The sequence below is a fragment of the Eucyclogobius newberryi genome, unplaced genomic scaffold (genome assembly GCF_026437365.1).
Source record: "Eucyclogobius newberryi isolate DKJ021-1_F unplaced genomic scaffold, fEucNew1.0.hap1 SCAF_21, whole genome shotgun sequence".
Lineage (NCBI taxonomy): Eukaryota > Metazoa > Chordata > Actinopteri > Gobiiformes > Gobiidae > Eucyclogobius > Eucyclogobius newberryi.
In genome coordinates this window covers 8,331,024-8,358,318 of record NW_027315846.1, presented here as the reverse complement: position 1 = coordinate 8,358,318, position 27,295 = coordinate 8,331,024, and the positions used below count along the sequence as shown (strand labels likewise).

Sequence of the window (27,295 nt, the reverse complement as noted above, 5' to 3'; positions counted from 1 at the left end):
ACGGATCTAAAATGGCTTAGTAATAGAAATGGGGCATTGACTTCGAGTTCAAAAATGGACAATTGAAAAGCATTGACATGGTTCTAGTGTTGAAAAATGGCTTCACAACAATCCTGAATGTTATGTGTTCGACAAATAGTAATAGTAAGTTAGTATAGGGAAGTAGTGAAACCAGATTGTTTTGGAATACTTTACTCAAACATGCATCAGTCAAATAAAAATACAACTCTGAGCACACAAAAGATGAGCAAACACCATTATAACATGGTTAAAATCATACAAAGGCTGATTTTGCATAATATTTCCCCCTTTTTAAACTATGCAGTCGACTTCTAGCTCTAAGTGTGTCATAATTTTGGATTCAAACCCCCAAAGAATCGTCCTGTATTTTCCGCCTCAATGTTTTGCAATAGTAAATCTACAGTTGCCCTTCCTCTCTGTAGTCGACACATCTGAGGCCTGTCTAGGGTCTGTGCAGCAGCAGCAGCAGCAGCAGCTCCGGGAGGACGCCTGTTTGTGCCGGGTCTGGCAGGAATAGAAGGAGCAGCCCACACCTCCCCAGAGAAGACATGCTAGCACTAGCGGACCGATGGCGCCACCGTGTGCACGAGCTGGTACTGTAGGTCCTCAGGGGAGACAAGAGGACAGCCAGATGGGCCCCTAAAAGAGGAAACCTGCTTATTTGTGGTGGGTCTTTTGATCGTTTGGGAACAAAATGGTAAATGAGCCTGGGAAATCTGCACAGGTTGAATTGAAGATCAAATTAATTTACAGCGAAATGTTGGGTTAGTACAACAGAGAATATACATTTCCCTGCATCCAAGCCACTTCTTAGTTTTATAATTCTAGTCATGTAACTCTATGACGTTAAACCTCATTATCATACTGCTTGTTAATTCCAAATTGTAGACTTAACGACAAATACAGAGATTATGGAAATGCTAATATAATATGCATGGACTAATCTTGAATCTCACTAATTAAGATTATTTCTCCATCGTGGATCTGGCTCTCTTATATCTTCCTTAATTAGCCCATTTGATCACGTTTCTACATTACAACTGTTTTCTGCACGTTCTTTTTTCACGCATGACTTGGATATATATATATATATATATTTTGATGATGATCTGTTATTTGTAGGGCAAAGTTACTGAACATTATTCGTCTCTGCGTTTCTGAGGGGCCCCAATGCACAAAAACACACACTTGGACCCTCAATGCAGGCTTGAAATGGGGTGAAAATTTGATTCAGCTGAGCATAAACTGAACCCTATCTAAAAAATGTGGTTATTATAGGTTGAGGGCCATGCGCGTGTGGCTTCTGCTGCTTCTGCTTCTTCTGCTTCTTCTGCTGCTGCTTCTGCTGCTGCTTCTGCTGCTGCTGCTGCTGCTGCTTCTGCTGCTTCTTCTGCTGCTGCTTCTGCTGCTGCTTCTGCTGCTGCTTCTGCTGCTGCTTCTGCTGCTGCTGCTGCTGCTTGGAGCGAAGGAAGCCGCGGAGAGGCGCGCGAGGGGAGGGGTGCTGAGGAGTGGACAGACAGCGGTATCCGAGGGGGAGGCGTTTGGCTCGGGGAGCGAACGAGCGGTGAGAGGGTGAGAAACCAGCGGATCTGGCCCTTTAAATCACCAATCCTGAGCGGCACGGCGCGTATCAAGAGGTGAGTTTCTTTCCCCGCGCCGTTATTTATCCGCGCTCCGTCCATTCCCACAAATGCGTCGGCCCGTGTGATTTTCTTTTTCTTCCCCCCAGTAGCAGAACGCGTGTCACGATTTTCTGGATCCCGCCCCCCACCCCACCCCACCCCACCCCACCCACCCAACAACCCCCAACCCCGACCACCCACCCATCCAACCCACCCCGAGAGCCCCCCAGTTTCTCACACCGGCAGCGGAAAGGGTGTGGGGAGGACCGGGAGAGAGAAAGGGGTCGGTGAAGATCGGCTTCACGCCTCTCCGATCGCCGGACCGCGCGCGCCTCGATCCTCCAAAAAAAAAAAAAAAAGAAAGAAAAACAACCACTGGATTTTGAGCAAGTAGGCCGCTTTGCATTTGCGCAATAACGGGTGATAAGAGTTTGCCTTTCACGCTGTCACCACCCCGCTCCCTCACGCGCACTAAAGGCCGCGGTATTCGCCTCGATCACTGTAACGGCGGCGGCGGCGCTCCACTCGGGGGGGCCGAATATTATGTGGCGACGGTGCGGTTGGCGTGCGTAAAGGCGCTGTTGCGTGTAGCGGGTAGCCACGGGAGAGGGTGAGGACACGCTGTTCTATCCATCAAAATGCCCGCATTGTGTTTTCTCGCGGCGGCGGGGAGCGGGGGGCCCTGTCGCGGGGAGCGGTGGTCGGTAACAGTAGGCCCCGAGCGGAGCGGCGGGGATCGATAAGGGGATCGCGCATATTTTCCCGCTGCGGGGCTCGTCCGACACACGCACCGAGCGCTCCGTGTGTGTCTCGCGCTCAGGGTCGTGGTCGTTCCCGTTGTCTTTGCGCGTGGATGTGGGTGATTTCCAGGCTCGTGAGGTGCTCCAAAAAGACGGGAGTTTGAACGGATTCCGAGGGCTCCATCGTCTGAGTGGAGCATATGCCAAAGCGAGTTAGGCAAATCAACAGGCTGCACCACGGGGAACACAGGGGTGCTCCTTATTATTATTTTAAGTGGTAAATGCCTATAGCAGAACGTAGCTTGTATGTGCACATTGTACGATTGTCAATCTGGCCTAAGATCATGCAGTATTGTAGTTGTATTTGTAGTAACTGTAGCCTTTGACGAGTATGTGTGCATCTGTACCAAGGTGAATGGAAAATGATGGGATTTGGTCAGTTTAGGCTGATTTATTGTAGGTATGCTATGTAGTCTTGATCAATTATTACCCAAAAATAGCTGCTTATGTTGTGTTCCTGGTGCTACTGATGTTGGCTTATGTGCAGTGCTGTTTTAACACACATTTATCTATAGATTTGCAATATACCAAATATATAGCCCAATGTAGCTTGTATGTGCACATTGTACGATTGTCAATCTGGCCTAAGATCATGCAGTATTGTAGCAGTATTTGTAGGAACTGTAGCCTTTGACGAGTATGTGTGCATCTGTACCAAGGTGAATGGAAAATGACAATAGACTTTGGGGTTTTGGTCAGTTTAGGCTGATTTATTGTAGGTATGCTATGTAGTCTTGATCAATTATTACCCAAAAATAGCTGGTTACGTTGTGTTCATGGTGCTACTGATGTTGTACTGATGTGCAGTGCTATGTTTTAACACACATTTATCTATAGATTTGCAATATATCAAAGTTTGTGAACCAGCAATCTCTGTTCCCATAGAATGTACCTATAAGAGAATATAGTGGAAGTGTAGATTTAACCACTAATCCCGGAGAATTGAAGTTTTTCTTACATTGAATAACAAAATGCATTGGAATTTCACATCCACAATGGACTTAATAGCCTTAATGCAGTAAATTGGCTGACATTTAAGTGTACAACTCATTTATAATATATCATGATCCCGGTATTGATGCTATTTGTATTGCCAAGCAGTTCCTCCCAATATATTGCAGTATTGGTATTTTGTGTATAGTCCTATTGAACAGTGTCAAATCTTTAATACCTTCATTTTGTAATTAGTTTATACACATTTACTTAGATACATCATTGTATACACATTTGAGAAGTTGAGGCACAGCAATGGAAAACGAAATATGTGTCGCCATGTGTTCTCGTGTGGAGGTATATTTCGCTCTCACACTTGAGGACACATACATAAAAGCCCTAATTAAAGACATGAATCTCAGAGCTACTCACAGCAGGAGTAATTAAAGCCACGCTGCTCCTGGGAGGCGCGGGGACAGGCAGATAGGGACAGACAGGGACACACTCCGGCCCTGCATAAAGGGGCTTTTATACTCCGCATGTGGGACGTGTGGGTTGGGGCGGTGGAAGGGGCAGAGGGTTAGAGGTGGTGGACGTGAGGATGCCATATGTGTGGCATTACAGGGAGCTGTCACGTCCAGTTGCTCCTTGAAAGATGTGGTGGTCTAGGCTCGATTTATTTTACTTATTCGCTTTAGTCTTTGTCGTGTTGCATGTGATCGAGCAGAGACAATAATTCGATTGTTTTGTGTGTGTCCATAAAGAGAAATAGAATAGAAATAAATGTTTTGTGACCAGAAAAGTACAACCTAAACACTGCCTCAACATCTCAAACATTTAAGTTTAATCACAGGTTCAAGCCTCACTGAAAGCATAATTAGGGCTTAGAATAGTAACATATTCAGAAGCATTTGACCACTTTTTATACCCAATACAGCTGCTATGGACAACAAGACAGTTCCTTGGACGCTTGTGATGATTGTAGAAGCTGGAGTCACAATGTTTGAAATACTGTAATAATAACGCAACCATAGATCAATAGTGAATTACATATATTGTGCATGTTTATTTGAATGGTATGATCTGGGACAGTAAATAACACATGCATTTATTGTCTTTTTCTCCGTAGGAACAAACCAGTGTGAGTGAGTGAAGCCATCTCAGTTCTGTCTCATTGAGAACTCCACGTCGTTCCAACTGTTCGTCCACTTTGGAGAGGGTCGAGTCCACCAGACAGGTACAAACATATGCATTTGGGTGAAATATGTCATACAAGATCTATTGGAATGGAAGTGCCATGCAATTAAGCACACTAAGATACCAGTTGATAAGATAAGATAGTCTTTAATGTCCACACATGGGGAAATTTTGGTGTTACAACGCAGGTAGGTACAGGGGGAAAGGACAGATAACTTATAGGAAGTTTAAAAACACACTCTTAATAGAAGAACTCTTATAAACAAAAACTCTTATTAACACTCTTATTAACAAAACTCCTGTAAACAGGTCCTCTCATATCTTAAATGGAGGGAAGAAAATAAAAATAAAGATACAATAAAATAATAATAATAAAAATAAAAAATAGCAGCTACAATAACAGCAAAACATTATAGCATAAAAATAATAGCAAGTTAAGTAATAGAGTAAGAGAAAAACTGACACAATCCGCAAAGATACGGACAGTTATCAAAGTAAAAACAGAGGGAGCACATTTGTTACTTTCCCATAGTGTACCCCACCTCTTTACAATGTCAAGACTTCACCTATAGTTGGTGTGGTTACTGCATTTCTATAGTGAGACCTCAAGATGGCGCAATTGCACTGCTTCAACTGCTCTGAGTCTGTGATCCATAACCACACCAGTCAATGTACAATCAATAAAGACTGATTGAAGGAATAATTACAGAGTAGCGGCTTTAAATATTTAATAGTCTATCAATACAAATGCATATAATATAATCATTTTCCATCATACCATCACTTTATACTTGTAATTGGTAAGTAATTGTCATGTACGTTCTGTCTTTGCAGTTTTCTTAGGTGTTGGTGTCTTCTGATGGATCAGTATGTCTACCACTAACAATATCGCCCAGGCCCGGAAACTGGTGGAACAGCTAAGGATCGAGGCAGGGATCGAGCGCATCAAAGTGAGTCATATTTTTATTCTATGTAACTTTGGGGTGTAAGTATGTGGTTTCGACATGCAATTTAAATTCCCTATAAGTTAGAAGAGAGTCGTTTGATTTGCAGTCAACATACATAGATAAATACATGTTATTACTCATAATCCATTGAAATAGGGAAATAAACAGTTGCACTTGAGGCTTTTTGTGCAATTTGAGAGAATACGCGTTTTTACAGTACAGTACAGAGTGTGTAGTGGAGCGTGTCGTGTGCAGTGGCTTTGAGCGCTCGAACACCAACTCAACAGCCGTGCACTGCTCGGACTGGCTCGCACTGCTATTGTGTCCTTGGGCGAGACACTTCACTCGTGCATGAATGAGAGTGTGTGTCACCAAATACATTCTGGCCTTGTTTAAAATATGCACCGAGAACTGAATCTTGACCAAAAACGTCCTTTGTTAATCTTATCTTAATATTGACGTTACATTTGTCCTAAATTGTTCAGCCCTTTAAGCTTAGGGCCTATTTTTTTTTTGTTAATAAAAAATAAGCAGGTTCCAACTTTATTTGAATTATTAACATGCCCAGGAGATTGATTAATTCCTTTTATCAGATGGTGAACAAAAGGGAATAAACACACCCGTGGGCCCACCTCAGTTTAAGAGGCCCTTTAAGTCTAAACCACCACATACCCTAATACCTCTCTCTTTCCCTGTCTCTTTCTTTGTCTCTGTCTTTGTCTTTGTCTCTGTCTCTGTCTTTGTCTCAGGTGTCCAAAGCGGCCGCAGACCTGATGAGTTACTGTGAGCAGCACGCCCGTAGTGACCCTCTGCTCGTCGGGGTGCCCACCTCTGAAAACCCCTTCAAGGACAAGAAACCCTGCATCATCCTATAGCTCTCCTCTTTTTACCCGTGCTCTCAGTAACACACACAGACACATACATATTTGCTCACTTGACCTAATTTGACCTCCCTTGTTTCCTTTTCCAAACATAAAAAAACAACACAGCTCTTTTTACAAGTCCTACTCTCTCCCATTACACACACTCCAAAAATAACCCAAACACGCCATACTGCTTGGCGACAGGTAGGGGGCAGCAAGTATCACGCGCTCCCACTTTTTCAAAGCTGTTTATCACTGTTTAAAGGTGCTTTTGGCGTGTTCAAAATTGCTGGTAATATTACTCCAAATGGATTTGAAATGAGTGTTGACGTCATTCATTTGGGTGAAGGATGGACTGCTTGGCTTTAGACTGAGGGAGAGCGCGTGTGTGTAGGCAATGGAATTATCGTCACACGGCGGATTTTTTGAAATTCAAGTTTGACGCTTACAACCTTAAACCTGCCTGTATGAAATCATGATAGACAAGATTAACTTTAGAGCAAGTGGCTAAGTGTTTTTTGTTTTGTTTTTTTTGAGCTAGCACGATTCTATCCAAGCCTAGCTCTGGGTCTCTGTCTGTGACCAACCCAATATGGCCAAATCCCCAGCTGTGCCAAACTTGTAGAGAAATTCTCCACATAGAAAACATTTACCACATTTTTCTTAACAGTTTGTGGAATTAATGTGGGTTTTATATTTTGTTGAGTTTATCGGATAATATTTTTTATTTTACAGTATTTCTGATCCGCCAACTAGAACGAAAATACATCGGTCTTAGTACCGAGCCAGGGGGAACACCACAAGGTTTTTCCTAAATATCACGGCTCCTCTAACTTTCTTTACACTTTGAGGTGATTTTTCAGACTAAATATGCCCATACCTTTCCCAAAACAAAGCTATACCGTAAAATAAAGGCACCGTTATGTCCAATTTTCCCGTATTAGAGGTGCAATAGGCGCAATTATCTTAACGTTTCAACATATGAAGGTGCTTAGTGTGTTTATTTTGCTTTGATAATGAAGAATCCTGTTTTTGAGGTTAGATTCTTGAAGATTTTCCGAGTTTCCCTAACAACAACGTGTCTTCTTTTTTACACCCTTCCTGTTCCTCTACAACTTCCCTCCTTTCTGAAAAACCAAACTTGATTGTAAAAAAAAAGAAGAAGAAAAAAAAAGAAGAAGATAAAATAATGAAGTTGCGACAAACAAACTAAATGTATAAACTTTCTTTGAGATGTGCATAAGTGATCAGTTGAGAGTAGCCGTATTAGATTTTATTTAGAGTTTCTTCTTTCTATGGAGTCCATGGATCCTGGTCAGTTGAGTATTACCCTGTACAGTGTTTGTAAGATACAAGATCTAAATACGACGTCCCCTCTGTGGATGTTCGATTTTTTTACTTTTACTTTATCTTCATGTCGGTCGAGCTTCTTGTCTATCGTCACCTCTTGTTTTTTTTGTGTCATCTGGGGCTTTCGAGCGGGGGATGGTTGTAGCAGCTTTGAAAGAAGACGAGATACATACAAAGTCAGGATGGATAGAAACGCCGGCTTTCGCTTTGTTAAGGATTATATACAGTCGAAGGGTGTCACGGCTAGTCTTAGTTGACTTCCCACTTGACCTATCTCGCATTGGTCATGTAAAAAGCAGTTTTATAGATTTTTAAAGAAGAAAAAAACACATTTATTTCAGTTTTCTGTCCGTTAGACGTTATCGCGCATCAAATCGACCCATTGCAAGTCATAAATTGGCTTTTCAATTCGACTTGTGTTTACTCTGGATCCATTTCTTTATTGGATTGCGGTGAAAAGAGCAAAAGAACGGTATTATTTCACACCCGCTTTCCCCTATATACGCCGTCTCGTCTGTTTGCAATCCATAGCATCAACGTTGTACCTCGTCCAAGCTGCTGCGAACCTCCTTTACTCTTCTCTTCTCTCACCTGGAAAAGCCTTCATGTTTTTCTACATTTTGTGATCGGACAACCAGGACAACTTCCGCACACGCCTCCCCACACTCCCCCTGCAGTTTGCCTCGTAGCTTTTGAGGTCATCGCGGGGCTAAAGCAGTGACTGGTGACACATGCGCGGGTTTCGGCCACTTCTTCGCGCTCTTCCCTCGCTTGGGCTGGGTTAAGTTTCTGTGGGTTTAGGGCTGTTGATGGACAGTGGAGTGGCCTGTCCCGCTGAGTTGTGGGCTCCTGCTCTTTTATCAGCAGGGCGTCGTGACCCCACCTGCGCCTGGTTTGGCACATCCAGAGGTGCGGAGAGGGACGAGGGCTGTCAGTCTCAGATTTGCGACGTTACAGTTAGAACAGGTTGGGAGACAGGCATTTAGTGTCGAGCTAAAATAGTTGGGTGTTTGCTGGATTCGTTCAGTTTTGACATAATAGCAATTTGTCAGACTATATTTGATATAATGGGCTGAATTGTTAATAAGGTTGCTATTAAAGTAAATGATTACCTTAAAAATATAGCTACATTTCTTGATAATACGATAGTTTTTCTTTATAATATCACTAAACTCAAGATAATATGGATTTTCTAGTCCTTAACAGTGAGATTTTACAACTGATTGACTGAAAAATGTGTCATTATTAGTCATTTAACACACAAATAGTAAATAATGTGCCATAATAATTGCAGAGAAAAGTTAAGAAAAATTGCCAAAAAGTAAATAATAAAATGTTTTCTCCCACAAATAGAAAAGGAATCCCAAAAGTTACAATAGTTATTATTCATTACAAACAAACAACACACAAATACATGTTCACAAACTGTTGAACGAGCCTAAATTATAAAAGCCAACTTCAATGTTACATGAATATTTGAAACTGAAGCTATCTTACAAGGCCTTGTCCAAATATTCACGCTTTTATCTTCCATTGCTACTTGTGCAGAAAGGGCAAGAAAAGCAGGAAGAGCAATGATTTTACAGTGTATTAGCTCGACGATAACACATTTAAAACATATTACATGCAGTTATGAGTAAATCTCTGCATGTTATTTTTGCTTTGCATCGTGCACATCACATGTATCTTTGGGTATTCCTATGAAATGTTGCTTGAATCTGCTTTTAATGCATAAAACAGCATTTTCCAACAGCAACAAGTCCAACAAGTGACAACAAAATGCGCCCAAAACTCCTCAAATTAACATTCCGATTTAAATACACTGTAATTCATGTAGCTGCTGGTCTTTTTTGCAGCGGCGTGCTCGGCTCTTGTCGTGTCGAATTGTCCTGCTACAGCTGTGTGTGACTCTGCTGCAGAACCAGGTCACGGTTAGCTTGACCAGATCGAGCGGGTCATTTGCAACATTTAGCCAGGACGGCACGCCTGGCCTCTGAAGACAGGGAGTGTTCGGGAGGATGTCGTCACGCACAGGGGTCGGAGTGTAACAAACCGGTTGGCTAATCATCGCTTAAAATAGAGGCAGTTAGGACATAAATAGCCAGGTATTTGTGATTTCTTCTAACTTTATTTATGCCTTCTAGGGATTGCCAGTTTAGACCATGTGCCTCAGAAGTTTGCATATTACACTGCAGTTAGCGTAGGTTTGTGTCAGATGCCCTTCCAATGCACAAATGCAGCCGCTTTGATTTATTCTGGTTTGGGATTAAATCAAGATGTTTAGTGATATACAGATCCCTTCAAAATGGAACCCTCTTTATTTATTGAATCGCATGGGCAAAGTTGTTTCTTTTTTATTTATTTACATATGGTTAATACCTATAATTTGTAATAATCACATGCAGGAAGCTTCATACCTAGATTGTTGCTCCCATGTAAACAAACGGTACAGTTCGCCTCTGCTCAGACAGTTAAAGGTGCGGCATACAAACTTATCCATTATGTAAGGTAACATTTTTATCACAATCTTAGCTATTATGTTGGCAAATGCTGCTTATTGTGGCTGGAGTCCTTTTGAAAGACCTGCTATTTTTTGCCAAAGCTTTTGTTGCTTGACGTCGCCATTCTCTCCATTGTGAAGAAGACCGAGTGAAAGGGCAGCTGATGTAATAGCATAACAATGCACAGCGAAACCTGAGTGTTGAACATGCTCCCCGGACATGAAACTCCAGCAGGATTTAGGAAACTTACGGGATTTAAAACAGTTTGGATATGAAGGATCGCAACTGCAGACATAACATTTAACATAATATCAAGGCACAAATCTACACTCGAGTTGTCCTGATCACGTCTGACATTTATTTGTATTTATTTTTTTCGGTCTATTTCGAATCATTCCATTGCTGGTTGGGCCTACAATCAGAGACGCACAGTTTATCCTCCAAAATGCTTTCCTGATTGGATGGTGGTTGCCTTAACGTGGCGTAGATATTGTGCTGGTTTTGGGGATGCCACTGGGGTTATGACATAACGCGCACCCCAGAACATTTGTTGTCCGCTGGAGATATGAGAGCAGATTTTTCATATCGGCTGCATCGGCTCTGAGCCCTTCCGCGTTTTTGTGTTCGGATCTCCTGTGTATGCATACTGTATCTTTTTGCCTTGATTATGAAGAAAATATATCTATTTTTTGTAACTGTTCTCTGACGTGCCATAACTCATGTTTTCTTGCACACTGTTAATATTTTGTGGATATTGCTGTTAAAAAAAGATATTGAGAAGTAGATAACATTAATAAAAAGATGATATAATAACATATATTGTTGTCATTTTTATGTATTGGGTATGGTTTATTGATTAGGCTTGTACAGCAACAATGTGATTAAAATTGCAGTGTTAATAGTCTCTCAAAGGACTAACATTACTAATATCAAAATGCACAGGAAAATGCAAAAAAATAATGCAAAAAAAACTTGTACTTATAAATATTGTAGCTGGAGCAGTAGTAGTAGTAGTAGTAGAAGTAGTAGTAGTAGTACTAGTAGTAGTAGTAGTAGTAGTAGTAGTAGCATTACTCATTACAGTGCAGCAGTCAACTTTTTTTTTCTTCAACTTTCTGCACAATAACAAAACATACACAAGTACTTTGAATATGTTTTCCTTCTTATGCAGAACTATGTTGTTGTTTCTTGCAGCCAAACACATAAAATAGTGTTAATAGTCTCTGGAAAGATGTCTGACAATACTGTAAATACGTACGGAAAAATGCTATAAAAGGGTGTAGATAGAAAATAGGCCTATACACAAAAGCAGACATTTACAACTAACTTTCAACTAGTATTGCATACCTGTTGCAACTGCAGTACAGATATGTATAGAAGTAGAAGTAGTTCAAGGTTCAAGAGCCTGAACTAGTAGTTGCAGAAGGAGCAGTGGATGTATTATAGTCATAGTAATGTTGACAGTAGTAGTACAAGCAAAAGTCTCAACTGATTACAGTGCAGAAGTAGAAAATAAATGCAACATTCTTTAATTATTTCAGAAGATGTTTTGTATCATGTTCTTTCAGCTCTCTTGAGAAATGTTATTTTGCAGTACAAACTGTACATTTCCTTCGCTACAAGAAGCACACGTTGGCACACAATTGGATACACGCACGCTGTCCATAAAGTGCAGCTCTCCAACACAAAGACACAGCAAAAACACTCTTGCACTATTGTATTGCCCTTCCCAAGTGACTCTCTTCTCAGTATTCCAGCCTCCTTCTACCCTCAGGCAAGACCGGACCAATCAAAATGGAGGCGGGTGCACGACAGCCAATGGCAAACCCAAGCCCCCTCCCAAGACACACCCATTTCGGCCCATGATAAACAAACAGGAGACCCATGTGCGTGAATGTTCCCTGTCTTCCTCTTAGCCAAGACCAGGCACGTGAGAAGCAGGGCGGAGACCACTCTTTTGTACAAGAACATGCTGCAACCATAACGTGTACATATATTCCTTGTTAAAAAAAAAACATATCAAATAAAAGCTATCCAAATGATACTCTACGTGCGGTTGATTTGAAGGGACAGTGCGTCTACTTCGGTTTTGTTTTACCTGTTTTGTTTGTACCAACCAAATATGCGTCTGCCTCCACACCTATCCCTCCCTCTCTGACTCTTCTGTTTACAGAAACAGGGCATGGGCACGTCTTTCCAAATACAATGTAAAGGACTGTTGCGTGACACAGCCCAGAATGCCACTCCATGACGCATGCATCCGCGTTTGTTTTGAAATCGGAGAAGAGAACTTATGAATAGAAATGATTTATTGACTTTTGAAGCTCAAAATAACAGGGGAGGTTAAGTGAACAGGATGCAAATTATTATTATAAGACATAGTTTAAGGCAGGTAGAGGAAGTAGCAGCAAAAGCAGAAAAAGTAAATGTTTGTTGTAACAGTCAGTTTGATGAAAAGTAGTAGTAGTTGTGGTAATGTTAAGTAAGTTGCAGTAGTAGTAGTAGTAGTAGTAGTAGTAGTAGTAGTAGTAGTGGTAATGTTAAGTAAGTTGCAGTAGTAGTAGTAGTAGTAGTAGTAGTAGTAGTAGTGGTAATGTTAAGTAAGTTGCAGTAGTAGTAGTAGTAGTAGTAGTAGTAGTAGTAGTAGTAGTAGTAGTAGTGGTAATGTTAAGTAAGTTGCAGTGGTAGTAGTAGTAGTAGTAGTAGTAGTGGTAATGTTAAGTAAGTTGCAGTAGTAGTAGTAGTAGTAGTAGTAGTAGTAGTAGTAGTAGTAGTAGTAGTAGTGGTAATGTTAAGTAAGTTGCAGTAGTAGTAGTAGTAGTTGTAGTAGTAGTAGTAGTAGTAGTAGTAGTAGTAGTAGTGGTAATGTTAAGTAAGTTGCAGTAGTAGTAGTAGTAGTTGTAGTAGTAGTAGTAGTAGTAGTAGTAGTAGTAGTGGTAATGTTAAGTAAGTTGCAGTAGTAGTAGTAGTAGTAGTAGTAGTAGTAGTGGTAATGTTAAGTAAGTAGCAGTAGCAGTAGCAGTAGTAGCAGTAGTAGTTGTAGTAGTAATGTTAAGTAAGTTGCAGTGGTAGTAGTAGTAGTAGTAGTTGTGGTAATGTTAAGTAAGTTGCAGTAGTAGTAGTAGTAGTAGTAGTAGTAGTAGTGGTAATGTTAAGTAAGTTGCAGTAGTAGTAGTAGTAGTAGTAGTAGTAGTAGTAGTGGTAATGTTAAGTAAGTAGCAGTAGCAGCAGTAGTAGCAGTAGTAGTAGTAATGTTAAGTAAGTTGCAGTGGTAGTAGTAGTAGTAGTAGTTGTGGTAATGTTAAGTAAGTTAAGATAAGATAAGATATTCCTTTATTGTCCCACATGGGGAAATTTCATTGGTGCAACGCAGGTAGATACAGAAGAAAAGAACAGATCACTTATAGGAAGTCTGAAAAACACTTTCAGTAGAAGATGTCCTATAAATAAATAAAAACTCCCATAGACAAATAAATAAATACATAAATACCATTGCATGTGATCACGACAGTAATTGCACATGAATATGTGTCACGACAGCACATAGATTGCACATGAATTTCACAGTAATTGCACATGAATTGCACATGAATTCCAACAGCAATTGCACATATGACAGAATTGCACATCAGTATTAGGTTAGGTCAGTATTGCAAGTGTTCAGGACTAACAGTGTTTGTTATAAAGTCTGACAGCAGCAGGAAGGAAAGACCTACGGAACCTTTCCTTCACACATCGAGGGTGGATCAGTCTCTCACTGAAGCTGCTCTCCAGAGCGGAGAGAGTGTCCTGCAGGGGGCGACACTCATGGTCCAGCATAGATGTGAATCTAGCCAGGACCCTCCTGTCCCCCACCTCCTGCACCGAGTCCAGAGCACAGCCCAGGACGGAGCTGGACTTCTTGATGACTCTGTCCAGCTTCTTCCTCTCTCTCTCTGTGATGCTGCTGCTCCAGCAGGCCACACCATACAGGAGCTGATGCCACCACAGAGTCATAGAAGGTCTTCAGGAGTGGCCCTGTCACTCCAAAAGACCTGAGTCTCCTCAGGAGGTAGAGCCGACTCTGGCTCTTCCTGTACAGTGCGTCTGTGTTATGAGTCCAGTCCAGTTTGTGGTTCAGATGAACACCAGGTACTTGTATGAGTCACTCTCTCAATGTCCCGTCCCTGGATGTTCACTGGTGAGGGGGCAGTGTGGTGGCGTCTGCGGAAATCCACCACCATCTCCTTGGTCTTCCCCGCGTTGATGAGGAGGTGGTTCCGCTGACACCAGTCCACAAAGTCCTGCTCCAGTCCCCTGTACTCCGCGTCATCGTCGTCCGTGATGAGTCCGATGATGGCAGAGTCGTCAGAGAACTTCTGCAGGACACAGCTGTCCGTGTCATGTCTGAAGTCTGCAGTGTAAAGGGTGAAGAGAAAGGGCGCGAGGACAGTGCCCTGGGGCGCCCCCACACTGTAGGTCCGAGTGTCAGACACACAGTTCCGGGCTCTCACAAACTGCAGTAGTAGTAGTAGTAGTAGTAGTAGTAGTAGTAGTAGTAGTAGTAGTAGTAGTGGTAATGTTAAGTAAGTTGCAGTGGTAGTAGTAGCAGTAGTAGTTGTGGTAATGTTAAGTAAGTTGCAGTAGTTGATTGCATTTACAAACAGAAATATTTTTACCGTTCAGTAGGTTTTGAGAACAGAGATAAAGACTGCTGAGACTAGACATTGACCGGTAAATAAAATAATTTATTGACTTTCAAGCATAGAATAAATAACTATGAAAATGTGTTTTACAAATAATCAATACATTAATATTAAAGAGAATGCATTTAGAGTTCAAGTTGTGTTTTACAGTAGGTAGTCTTCTCCAACCGAGGCACATATAATACATCGAGGCGCATATAATAAAAGTGATTAAGTAAAAGTCCTTTTTGCATTTCATTCTTGCAGTCTCATGCTTGTTCAACGTCATTTCAGTCTCCAAGGCTCTTGCGCAGCAGGGCGACACATCACGCCCCGTCTTTGCTAAATAAAGACACAATTGTATGCGCATACCACGCATTCACTCTCTCACACACACACACACGCGCACACCTTGCTTTTCTCGTCTTTCCAAGCGGCTCTCCCAACTCGAGCCGGAGGAATGCTATAATGGCGAAACTATGTCCCACATTCCTGGGCGCTCCACAGGCTGCACTGGTCCGGCACGGCCTTAGGCGTTACTCCGCTGTTTTGAATGCCACACACACCCAAGAGATCAACGATTTACGCAGAACAAGAATCCTCAAACTCACATTTCCCGTAAGTCTCGCTCCCTCGCTCGCCCTCGTCACAGTCAATGCCACTTAAGGCCATCGTCGCTGCAGCTTGGAGGGCTTGAGTTAATCGTGTATCCGACATTGGATGCAGATTACGTGGGGTTTTTCTCTGTTTTTGTGACTGAAAGCGGTCAGCGTTCCTGCAGGGACAACTCGGGGATCCACTGGTCCATGCGACGGCTTTCTTGGCAGTACGTGTCCACCTCCTGGAGCCGGCAGTGGTCGGCTTGTGGGTTCTGAAAGGGACAAAATCAGATCCAAAAGTTAATGATGAGCCTTTGATGCGATACAACTCATAAACATAAATGTAGTGTAATAAGAATCCTATATCAAATAAAAGCATTCATCATAGTGTACTGAAAAGTGTATTAGTTGTGGTAGTAGCAGGAAAGCAGAGGGGTAGTATTTGTTGTAAAAAGTAGTAGTAAAGGTAGTAGTAGATGCTAATACAGATGGTAGCAAAAGTACCGTAGTTGCATATCAACTTCACAAAAGTAGAAGTAGTTTCTAATTCTATTAAAATATGTTTATTCCTTAATGTTTTAGTCAAACTGAATACGAAAATGTCTGTCATATGGAGGACATTACATATCATTAGTGCGACATTTAGTCTGTTGTTGTGATATTGACTATTGCATTAGCCAATATATCACTTTTATGATATAGTGTGCAGCCCCAATTAGGAGTAGGCTTATAAGTAGTAGTAGTAGTAGTAATTGGAGTAGTCTTTTACTATATGTTGTGGAGTATATAATAACAGTAGTAGTAGTAGTAGTAGTAAATGGAATAGTCGTATATACTATATGTTGTGGAGTATATATTAACAGTAGTAGTAGTAGTAGTAGCTGGAATAGTCGTATACTATATGTTGTGGAGTATATAATAACAGTAGTAGTAGTAGTAGTAAGTGGAGTCTTATACTGTATGTTGTGGAGTATATAATAACAGTAGTAGTAGTAGTAGTAACTGGAATAGTCTTATACTATATGTTGTGGAGTATATAATAACAGTAGTGGTAACTGGAATAGTCTTATACTATATGTTGTGGAGTATATAATGACAGTAGTAGTAGTAGTAAGTGGAGTCTTATACTGTATGTTGTGGAGTACATAATAACAGTAGTAGTAGTAGTCTTGTTATTGGCAGTTCTACTCGTGCAGTGCACAGTGGATCCATACATCCAGACAGCAGCGGGGTAAAGTGCCTCACCGTGACCAGCATGCAGTGGAAGTCTCCGTGCTCCTCCAGGTTCCTGTTGGCGCCCTCGCCCCGGAGCAGCCGCTGCAACCGCCGCACGCCAAACACCCGGAGGATGGTGATGCCGTTGTCGCAGCAGAACGCCTGGAGCAGCGTGAAGTGGATCTGCAGCGCCACGTCCTCCTCGTTGTCCACCGCCAAGACGCACAGGACCACGCTGTCCGGGTCACTGCGAAAGCAAATGCGAATTAGGTTTTAGGTCATGTGATCAAGGGGGTGGACGGCGTGAGGTCTTAAGAGCGGCACACGTGGAAGGTGGGGGCCCGCTACTTACGCAATAAGGAGTTTAGCGGATTCGTAGATGCCAACTGTGAGGCAATCCTGTTTCTGAGCCGTGACCAGGAGCTCCTCCAGGGCAACACCTGCAGAGTGCATCCTGAAGGAAGAGAAGAGGAGCATTTTAGCACTCACATAAATGCAACTGTATGGTCAAGGTCACACAAAATGACACAAAATGCGGTGCAAATCAATAATAGATGTGTTATAGATCCAGTGAAAGTGTTATAGATCCAGTATACTACAATAGTTGCAAAAATGTGTCTAAATAAGCAACTGAATAACGAGATTTGACGTTTACGGTTCAAATGCATGCAATTGTTCATCTTTAAAAATGTAAAAAAAGCCTTTAAAGCATGCAGTTTAGTAACAGTTTAGTAAGGTGTGATGTAAGCCACCTTGTGTTGTGCAAGATGCAATTCTACAGAAGCGTGTTGCGTGTTTGGAGCTCGTTTCGCGTCACGCCGTCATTTCCCCCACAAAAAAACGAAACGTGCACGTGCTTTTGCGGGTCCACGGTTGCGGGGCAGTGAAACGCGCAGGTCAAAGGGCATTGCGTGGGAAGTGAAGAAGCGCGTGTATAAATCTCACCTGTTCGTCGCCACCGCGTCGGATCCAAAGTGATCCTCGGGGATCATCCTTGCGAAACGTAAATAGTCCGAGAAAAGCGCAGTAAAATGAGAAAAATGAAGTATTCCCAGCGCGGTGAGAGTTGTGCAGCGCGTGTGTGTTTGTGTTTCTGTCCCGGTTGCAACAGGAGAAGGTTATATACCGGCGCAAACCGAGAGGGCGGGACCGAAACCAGCGGCGCGTTTCGATTGGCCCCGGCGCCTTTGATCTGTCTCTGTCCCACGCGCGCTGAGACTGAAGTGAAGTTACATTTCACACAACAAAGCGCTGGCATTGAGCTTGTCATCGCGACTAGCGTGGCATTCTGGCCATTATGTCACCTGTGAATGTGGTCAAGTCACAAGATGAAACATGAGAGAAAGGCCTGACACACTGATTGATGGGCCTGTGTTTTTGATTAATATGGGTTGATTATGGCAAGGTTGTGCAACGAAGTAATCATGTTTTTTAATAGCACATGTAAAATAAGAAGTAGAATAAGAATAGTTCTGAAATGATTGAAATAAATACATATATCCGAAACTAAGGATATGTACTATAGTTTCTGTGTCTTCAAGGAGGACATTTGATATAAGCCTATTTTCTATTTTTATTCTTATTTTTTTATCTTATAGCTTATTGTTATTTTTATCCATAGCAGATTTAAATAGTTTCTATTTTTGACTTGTTCATTGTTCATCGTTTTTATGTTGCACCAAGACAAGAATCACCAAGACAAGTTCCAATGTCTGTGAATTCTGTTCATTGACAATGGAAATAAACCTTTTCTGATCCTGATTTAAGTGTCTACATTTGATAACAAAGGTCTTAAAGGCTGACATCTGCTGGTAATCAAAGGACGTGCAATTTATTCGATCAAAACTCTGATCAATTATCATGTCAGTGCGAACATAGAATAAAGGATTACATATTACCCTAATGATAATAATAAATGGATGGAAAATAATTCCATAATGTCACTTAAGAACGGATGCATTGTTATCTGTGCAACAGATTTGTTTGTCTCCTGTAATAACCAATGCACATGTCTAATTTCACTTTCATAATATCATCTGCAGTTTTTTTTTTGCAGTTGTTACAGTTGGTATTTTAACACGCTTAAAATGGGCGACTCATGTTATACATGGTTCTCTACAGTTAGAATAATAACAACAACATTAGATAAAAACTAATTATACAATGCAAAGAATATTCTGGACAATGACACAGTTGTGCAACAAAGTCAGGATTGAGTGAGAAGAAGTTATTACTGCCCTCTGGTGGTTATCTATAGCAATAAAGCAAACCTAAACTTATACATGAGTAGTTTGCAAGAACACATATATAAAATATATTGAATAGAAGCTGTTGGAGTATAAACAAATGGCTGGGCTCTTTGTGAAGGTGAGAATCATTAGAGTTTCTGATGTCTGATTTACTCTGATCAGAAATACGTTATATCCACGAGGGAAAAGCAGATTTCAAAGCCTGCCTAGATTCTTGGGGAGTAGAAGAAGTAATAAAGCTGCTGTTGGGAGATATGGACTGTATGGACCTGTTGAGCCATTTTTCTTATGACATGCGAGAGAAAAGATCATATCAATAGGAAAAGGAAAAATAAATAAATGTTGAAACATACTAGAAGCATCCAGTTCAGATTTCTGAACTACAGGCCTATTACACTCAGTCATATAATACATAAGTATTGACATACATAAGTGTTTAGTCTAAGAATAGTATTATGCTAATTAGGAACTCACTATTTTTTATGCATGCCTTATTTGATCAGTTTATATTTTGCTAATTAATATTCATTATTTCATGTTGTAACATATCGCCAAAGAGTCTTTTGTTCACTGACAATGGAAATAAACCTGTTTCAGATTCTGTTTCTATAGCGAAAGAAATAGACCAGGCAGAATGAATGTAAAAGATCTATCGTCAAATTAAATCTTACTTTCTTGATTTGTGGGTTTAGAGTACAAACTTTGCCTGAATGGTTGATTAGACTTGAAATAAGTGAGTTATAGCTTTCCCTTTATGTTTTACACGCCCTGGAGCTTGATCGTTTCCTTTTATCAGATTGACAAAAGGTAGAAAAATGTAGAAAAATTGAATAAATCAATTCAAATTCAAATGAACACATTCAAAAATCTTAACAAAGAAAGTGTTTTAAATGCACTTAAAAACAGCAGGGATCATCTGCAGCTGCAGCTTCAACGCTAAGTGATAATTGTAATTTTTTTTTGCCTAAATTTGAATGAACGACCAGCACTCAATGGTGGTTTCTTTAATCCCCGTGAGCTTCTGATGACATTATAGAGTTAATCATCACATCGTCAGTGCCTCAGTCTCGGGTCAGGTGACTTTGAAAGCTCAATAAAACCAGTGTGAACCATTTGCATATAAAAGCCATTTCCCCTCCAGGTAACAAACACTGCTGATGGAAAGAAGGGGCAGTGTTTAAGTGCAGTGAGGGCTATAATAGCACTAATGTTTTTAAATGTAAATGGATTTGATGAAATTTAAAATTGTTAGAAAAAAGCTTGCACAGTGTTTTGTATTGTTACCAACATGATTTAAGTTCATTTTAAGTAACTTAGGCAGCCTGCATTTGTGATTGTGGTGTTTTATTGAATGGCACAGTGTCCAAATTTAAATTTTAATTTCAAGAAAACAAATACAACACATAAAAGCATTTGTACTGTTTATCAAAAGGTTAACATATTCAAAATTGCTCAAAAAGAGACTGGACAATACAATTACTCTCTTTGCCTTGTTACCTTGTTTGATAGATAACACTGCAGGTTGTTGTGACTTCTTTAGCACTTACGTAACACTGTTATGTAAAAAAAGAACAATGTGCCACAATAAAAATGCTGCAAAAATGTTGATGAGAACACAGCAACAAAGTAATACTAAATACAAAAATATAACACTGCACTTTTCTATATTTCTTTTTGTATCTTATCTTTTCTTTAATTTTTCCTATTACAATGCTTGATATTCTACATTTACACAAAACTTCATAACAACAACTTTGATATTGAAAAGCATCAATGAAATGTGCCATAAATGACAAAATGTTCTGTCAGTTCTACAGGAAGTTCTGTAGTTTTGAAGAAGTCAATGGACCTGTTTCTATTGCTATTTAGAGAAATGTTGCGGTTTACAATGACACACTACAATCAGCCATTGTTCAAATAAGTCACCAGCAAGCTCTGCGAGCAGTGTGGGGGCGCCCCAGGGCACTGTCCTCGCACCCTTTCTCTTCACCCTCTACACTGCAGACCTCAGACACGACACGGACAGCTGAGAGAGTGACTCATACTAGTACCTGGGTGTTCATCTGAACCACAAACTGGACTGGACTCATAACACAGACGCACTGTACAGGAAGAGCCAGAGTCGGCTCTACCTCCTGAGGAGACTCAGGTCTTTTGGAGTGACAGGGCCACTCCTGAAGACCTTCTACGACTCTGTGGTGGCATCAGCTTCTGTACGGTGTGGCCTGCTGGAGCAGCAGCATCACAGAGAAGGAGAGGAGGAAGCTGAACAACTCTCCAGCAATAATAGTGAAAATAAGCATGAAACAAACCAGCACACTCCCCGTCTGAGGTCCATAGGATGTCACCACTAACACTTGGGACTAATATCTTTGGTTGTATTTTGTAAGAAGAGTACAGTCTCTGTAACTGGTCTCAAAAAGGTTCCTCTTGAAGTCACCTTTACTTCAATCTTTCTGATTCTTCCGGCTTGACTTGAAAAGGTCGCAGCCACAACCCCCATGGGCCAGTGGTTTCTTTTAGCTTGGTTGTCTTTTAGAAGAATGTGCTTGATGGGAAGGAGACAATACAGTCGTCAAAGCAGAAATGGCGTTCCACCAGATGTTGTGTGGTTCTGTTCATAGGTACCAACTGCGGGCGATGGACTGTTGCCAAAGACATTTTGGCACTTTTGGCTGGTCCATGTCGTTGTTCTGATGTCAGAGAAAATGTAGAACGTTCCCATGGTCCTCTCTTACCATTGAGCAATGGAATATTTGATTGATGTCAGCCGTGACAGCCACTTTTTCTTCACAGAGTCGCATCAGCACACGCAACAGGCTGTTATTGAGTTTGGGCCCAGTGAGGAGAATATCACTAAGTGATCCAACGTGTTGTGCAGTTGAGTCAAAGACGACCCGTATTTGGTCCAGTTTGCGGGGCGGGTACTTTGAAGAAGGGAAAGTACCTCTTCTTCTTCATTGAGAGGCAGAGCTATTTCTGCATGTCAATTGTCAAACAACCTTTGCATAAAATCCTGAATCTGACCTTTCAGGTGGGGACGTTTGTTCAGCATGTGATACTGAGATAAGGCATTGGATAGCTTGCTGTTTCTTGTTTGAAAGGCGTGGCCTGGGTGAATGGAAAGTTAGAGGATCTTAGAGGGACATATTCCTAAAGTTTCCAACTTGCCTGGTTCTCGTTTGGGTGAATGGAATGTGACATTCGGTATCGGCATTTCATTGTATTCTGTGTGGTCAGGCGGGCTCGTGGCATCTTTGAGGATGAGTTGATCTTTTACGTAGATAGATGTGTGCTCCATAGTATAACATTTATGAGGGACCCACTCACATTCTTCGCCACAAAGAAGACAATTGCCTCTGCACACTCTTGCTGGAGAGCATGTAATGTGGCTTCGAGGCACGTTTCCTCCACTTTAAGCTCTGCTATTCTTAACTTGATGTTAAATTTCCTTTTTAGTATATTCCTTTTGCACGCTGCTCTAACTTTGGCTTGAGCATTTAAACCGCAATAATTATCTAAAACTGTGTAATAAAAGAAGCAGGTTCATAACTTCCTGTTGCAGACTTTATAGATCATAGTGGTAATTCACCATAACATTGTAACAGTAGATTTATATTTATGTGTTTTTATTGTTGAAAAATGGCAATATGACATTTCTGAACCCACCATCTATGTATGGGCGGAGATAGGGGGTAGATGAAAAAGTTTCGGAGAACTCGAGTCTCAAATGCAGGACAATGTGGAATTACTCATACAACAATCTAAATACAACGTTAAACCAATAATGAAGGAAAAAATCTTATTTAACATAAAAGTTGATTATACATAAAATCTCCTTCATAATAACCTGTGCTTGTTATTGAACTCTAACACATAATCATGATCAGCCAAAAGCTGGGTCAACAGAATATGCAAAACTTATACTATAACTTTATTTTTGTTAAAGCTCTGGTCATTAGACCTGTAGAGTTCTGGTTGGTCAGTTTCTTCCTGGTCCTCGGGTGCCAGGTTTTCAAAAAAGCTGTCTGTGTAGTTTAGCATGAGCTCCACAGCAGAAAGCAGCAGAATGTCCACATCCGGGTTCAACTCCAGCTCTGTGCAGTAGTTTCTCACCGGGACAATGCAGGACAGTGGGATGCCCAAAGACTCACTCACCTCACGAGCCTAAAGGAACAAAGATATGGATTATGAAGAGCACATATTATGCAAGATTTATTCCAACAGTGGCTATGTTTCAGAATGAACTACTCCATATGGTGAGGTCATTGTATTGCTATTGCACAACTTACTTTCTTTTGGAGGTAAACACTGTGGTAGACGTTCTTAAAGTCTTTCTCCACTAGAGGGCAGGCTTCATCTATTTTGGTCATCAGCAGAATTTGTGGAACACCTACAAATGGAAACAGTTAAAAGTCATGATCAGAAGAAAAGTGAAACTACACATAACAGCAGCTAACCCATGTGATTGGCCTTCTTCCTGATGGTGCGTAACTTGTCCAGCATCTTCTGGCCCATCAGGGACACTCTGCCCGCGTCCAACACATAAACCACACAGTGAATCTTGTCTTTGAGAGTCACATGCTTCCTGTAGCCTGGGGTCCCCTCCTGGAGTGATGCAGACTGACTGAACTACAGGGAGAGGGAAAAGGCTGACTGAAGTCAACATGAACTTGGTTATAAGGGTTTGAGAACATCCATCCATCCATCCATTTTCTACCGCTTGTTCCCTTTCGGGGTCGCGGGTGACTGGAGCCTATCCCAGTGACTTCGGGCCTTAGGCGGGGTACACCCTGGACAGTGGCCAACTTGTCGCAGGGCCAACACAGAGACATAGACATCACAGACAGTTCACTCTCACAGTCATTCACTAGGGCCAATTTAGAGTCACCAATTTTACCTAACACATGCATGTCTTTGTACGGTGGGAGGAAGCCGGAGAACCCGGAGAGAACCCACGGTAACACGGGGAGAACATGCAGACTCCACCCAGAGAGATCATGTTGAGTAAATATGATGAGTTTTTTTTTCTTATCCCTGCAGCCTTTTTTGCCATTTGGATTTGTATATAATTGGTCATGGTTAAAGCAGATTAAATAAATACAACCAAAATGTATTTATTAATGTATAAATTCCCATATATATACATATATATATATATATCCCATATAAAACATTAATATTTGGATGGCTGAACATTTGAACACAAGTGAAGTTTGGCTTGAAATACATAGTGGCAATGTTCTAAAAGAACAGCCACAGAGGCCACTGCTGGTGGTGAAGAAGGTTGGATCCACAACAGAACCTGACCCAAACATGTAAAGACAACGCCAAAATCTGTTTAAATCAGCTGACCAGACTCACTGAAGTAACACATGTCACGTGACCCTTCTCAGAAAGGCAGCAAAGTATGTTTATTTATGTATTGCATATATACTCAAATATATAATATTACAGGTCTAACAACCTAATCAGATGATGTAAAAACACCATAATCCGGTGGTACCTGGTAGCGATCCTGCACATGTCCTTTGCAGATGTTGATGACGTCGTCAGGATTCAAACCTGCATCAGTGCCTTCCTCCAGCCCCATCGTGTCACACAGAACCAGGGGAACAGCGGGCCCTCCTTTTCCTGCCTTCATCGTGTAGGTGCGAAACTGCAAACAAACAAAAGACACATGATTTCAACCAGAAAAAAACAAACAAATTCAATTGAATAGTTTATTATGTGATGGGACCTAGTTTGACAAAAATATGTTTCAATATTCAAACAGATTAATTCAGTGTCATAATTTGTAAACAATATCGTAATCATCTCGTGACCCCCAGCTCACGCCTCACGACCCTCCAGGCTTGTCCCGACTCCCACTTTGGAAACCACAGTTCTAGAATTATGTACAGTATATTTATTTTAACTTGTGGTCAAACTCACTCTTTCTACTCCTCACTCAGTGTAGTTACCTGAACAGTCAAGCTCTTCCCCGCCGTCCCTGTGATGGCCTGGGACGTCATGTTGCCTCTGAACACTGAGTTTATGGAGTTGAAGAAGCTGGACTTTCCTGCTCCAACCGGTCCCACCATCAGCACCCGCGCCTCCTTCACGCCCCTCACATCGGGACAGTACGACTGGATCTGCTTCTTTAACTCCTGCCTTTTTCTGTGAGAAAATGTATGTAGATTTATACATTCAAATGTTCGTGAACATTGTGTCTCACATGTCACAGATGAGCATTGTGGAAAAAATATATTGATAGTAATAATAAAAATCTCATAATTACGAGATCGTTTTTGGTATTTAATCCACAACAATTGCCCAATTAAGTAACCATTATGTTATTAAAAAAAAAAGAGTAAAAGTCAAGACAAAATATAAACTAGACAATATGTAAACAATATGTTTGTAACATCCCACACAACAGGCCTCTAATGATGTGGTGTCATCTGAAACTCTGATAAACACCAAAATATATCAAATCAAGCAATTTTACAGGGGGAAAAACACACACGTGTACTGCAACATGATTTGATTGATTATGTAAAGTAATACATATGTAATGAATCAGTGCTAGTGCAGCCTCTGCAGCTCAGACAGTGATTGACTTCTGGAGGTTCTGTTCTTTCAAATGAGTTAGGGCCTGTCCATCTACTGAGAAGTCTCTTATGTGTCGTATGTGTGCAAAAGGTTAGTTTAGTTCCTTTAGTTCTATTTATACGTACTCTTCATTCCACTGAACAATCCTCCAGGGTTTGTCCAGGAGTCCTCCCAATTCTGCAAAGAACAAAACATACAGGTTTTACATGTCCTAAAATAATTAAAATAATAGTTATACTATACTGTACTGTATAATTTAATTATATAATTATAATTTGGTGCATGAACTAGAACAGATTTAGAATGATAATTTGATAAAAAGTATGTTAATCAATAACGAAAAGAAATACTATACTTTACTATAATTTCATACATACTTTTTTGTATTTTTATTATTTCTCAGTGCAAACTGATTCAAAACGTGAGAGCCCAGATAAGCTGGATTCCATGGTCAACATTACGACTTTGTTTTCATTGCCTCTCCCAACTTGCACCAAATTGTTCAGGGCAAGAATGGTCTAGGTTTCTGCTTCAGTGTAGTCCTGGTTTAAGTCATAGAAAAGTGAATTTTAAATTTTACAAACCTTCAACTCGATACACTTCAAACTCAGTCAAAATCAGGTTGTCTTGATGCAGCTCAGTTGCGTTGAAAGTATACGCTGCTCCTCCTGGACTCACAACTGTGGCTGTATTATCATTTAGAAACAGCAAAGCACCAAAGTTTGGACCAGTGCTCTCATCCACAAAGGCAGGTTGACCTGCGTTCACTCCCACCCGGATCGGCCTGGGTCTCTCTTCACTGATGCTGTACAGAAATGCATGCTCATCAATGATATTTTGCTTAGTTTGAGCAAAGTCCTTCGAGGTGTAAGCTCCATAAACAAATCCAGAGGGATTGTAGGCCACACAGATGGTGGGGCCTTGTTTGTCACAGCGAAAGTGAAACTGATCTGCAGCAAAACCGTGGATCGAGGCTTTGAACAGCAGATGCAGCTGAGCACGATTGAAAAGAGAGAGGAGCTTCTTTCTCTGGTCGTCAGTGAGTCTGGAGGTGATGGCAGACATGATGGAGAGGCTGGAGAAAGCAGCACCAAGACAAATGAATATTCACTCAAATGTATACAAAGTTAAAGTAAATCTAAGGCTCAAAGTTACTGAGATAAGCTTTAGTCTCCCACGACAAGAACAAGAACATTTTTATACAAAGTGATAATTTGATCTTGTGTTGGTAAAAGTTAAAATCATAAAACAGATTTACCTGTGAGTGCTCGTCCCGATCTGCTGCTGCTGCTGCTCTGACTGTTTGAGTCAGAACAAGTCAGAACAAAAGTGAAAGTGTTTGTGACTAAGGAGTGTCCTGTCCAGCCCCGTCTGCAAATACACCAAGCCTGACTTTGTTGCACAACTGTGTAATGTCCAGAATAGTCTTTACATTGTATAATTTGTTGTTATCTAATGTTGTTATTATTCTAACTGTAGATAACTATGTATAACATGAGTCGCCCATTCTAAGAGTGTTAAAATACCAAGACCTTTTGTAGATTATTTATGTGATTGATTAATGTATATTGTTTGGACCCAAGTCATTATGAAACTAATCTTAAGTGAAAGTAAAACACATGGAGAAGTACATGTATTTCCTGATTCCCTGCCTTTTTGTGGCTAGTTAAATTAAATTGGCTGGACAAAAACCAAATAGTCTGATCCTGGTTATAGCTGATCCAACTGATCATAGGAAAT

The 27,295-nt window shown here is 41.0% G+C and overlaps 3 protein-coding genes across 3 annotated transcripts; 1 reads left to right on the top strand and 2 right to left on the bottom strand.

Moving 5' to 3' along the window:
• Positions 1–1,893: 1,893 nt before the first annotated feature.
• Positions 1,894–11,051, top strand: gng7 (guanine nucleotide binding protein (G protein), gamma 7). The gene is made up of 4 exons (XM_072458417.1): positions 1,894–2,033; positions 4,506–4,613; positions 5,408–5,523; positions 6,270–11,051. Exons 3-4 carry the CDS (start codon positions 5,443–5,445, stop codon positions 6,393–6,395), a joined length of 207 nt encoding a protein of 68 aa, XP_072314518.1. The 5' UTR covers positions 1,894–2,033; positions 4,506–4,613; positions 5,408–5,442; the 3' UTR covers positions 6,396–11,051.
• Positions 11,052–14,948: 3,897 nt separating this feature from the next.
• LOC140370831 (growth arrest and DNA damage-inducible protein GADD45 beta-like) lies at positions 14,949–17,794 on the bottom strand. The gene is made up of 4 exons (XM_072458074.1): positions 17,658–17,794; positions 17,065–17,166; positions 16,743–16,959; positions 14,949–15,769 (listed from the first exon to the last, which is right to left on the bottom strand). The coding sequence occupies exons 1-4, from the start codon at positions 17,702–17,704 to the stop codon at positions 15,665–15,667; spliced, it is 471 nt and encodes a 156-aa protein (XP_072314175.1). The 5' UTR covers positions 17,705–17,794; the 3' UTR covers positions 14,949–15,664.
• Positions 17,795–22,645: 4,851 nt separating this feature from the next.
• Positions 22,646–26,635, bottom strand: LOC140370863 (interferon-induced protein 44-like). The gene is made up of 7 exons (XM_072458119.1): positions 26,140–26,635; positions 25,681–25,732; positions 24,925–25,120; positions 24,468–24,620; positions 23,422–23,593; positions 23,254–23,354; positions 22,646–23,128 (listed from the first exon to the last, which is right to left on the bottom strand). The coding sequence occupies exons 1-7, from the start codon at positions 26,618–26,620 to the stop codon at positions 22,883–22,885; spliced, it is 1,401 nt and encodes a 466-aa protein (XP_072314220.1). The 5' UTR covers positions 26,621–26,635; the 3' UTR covers positions 22,646–22,882.
• Between the last annotated feature and the right edge of the window lie 660 nt (positions 26,636–27,295).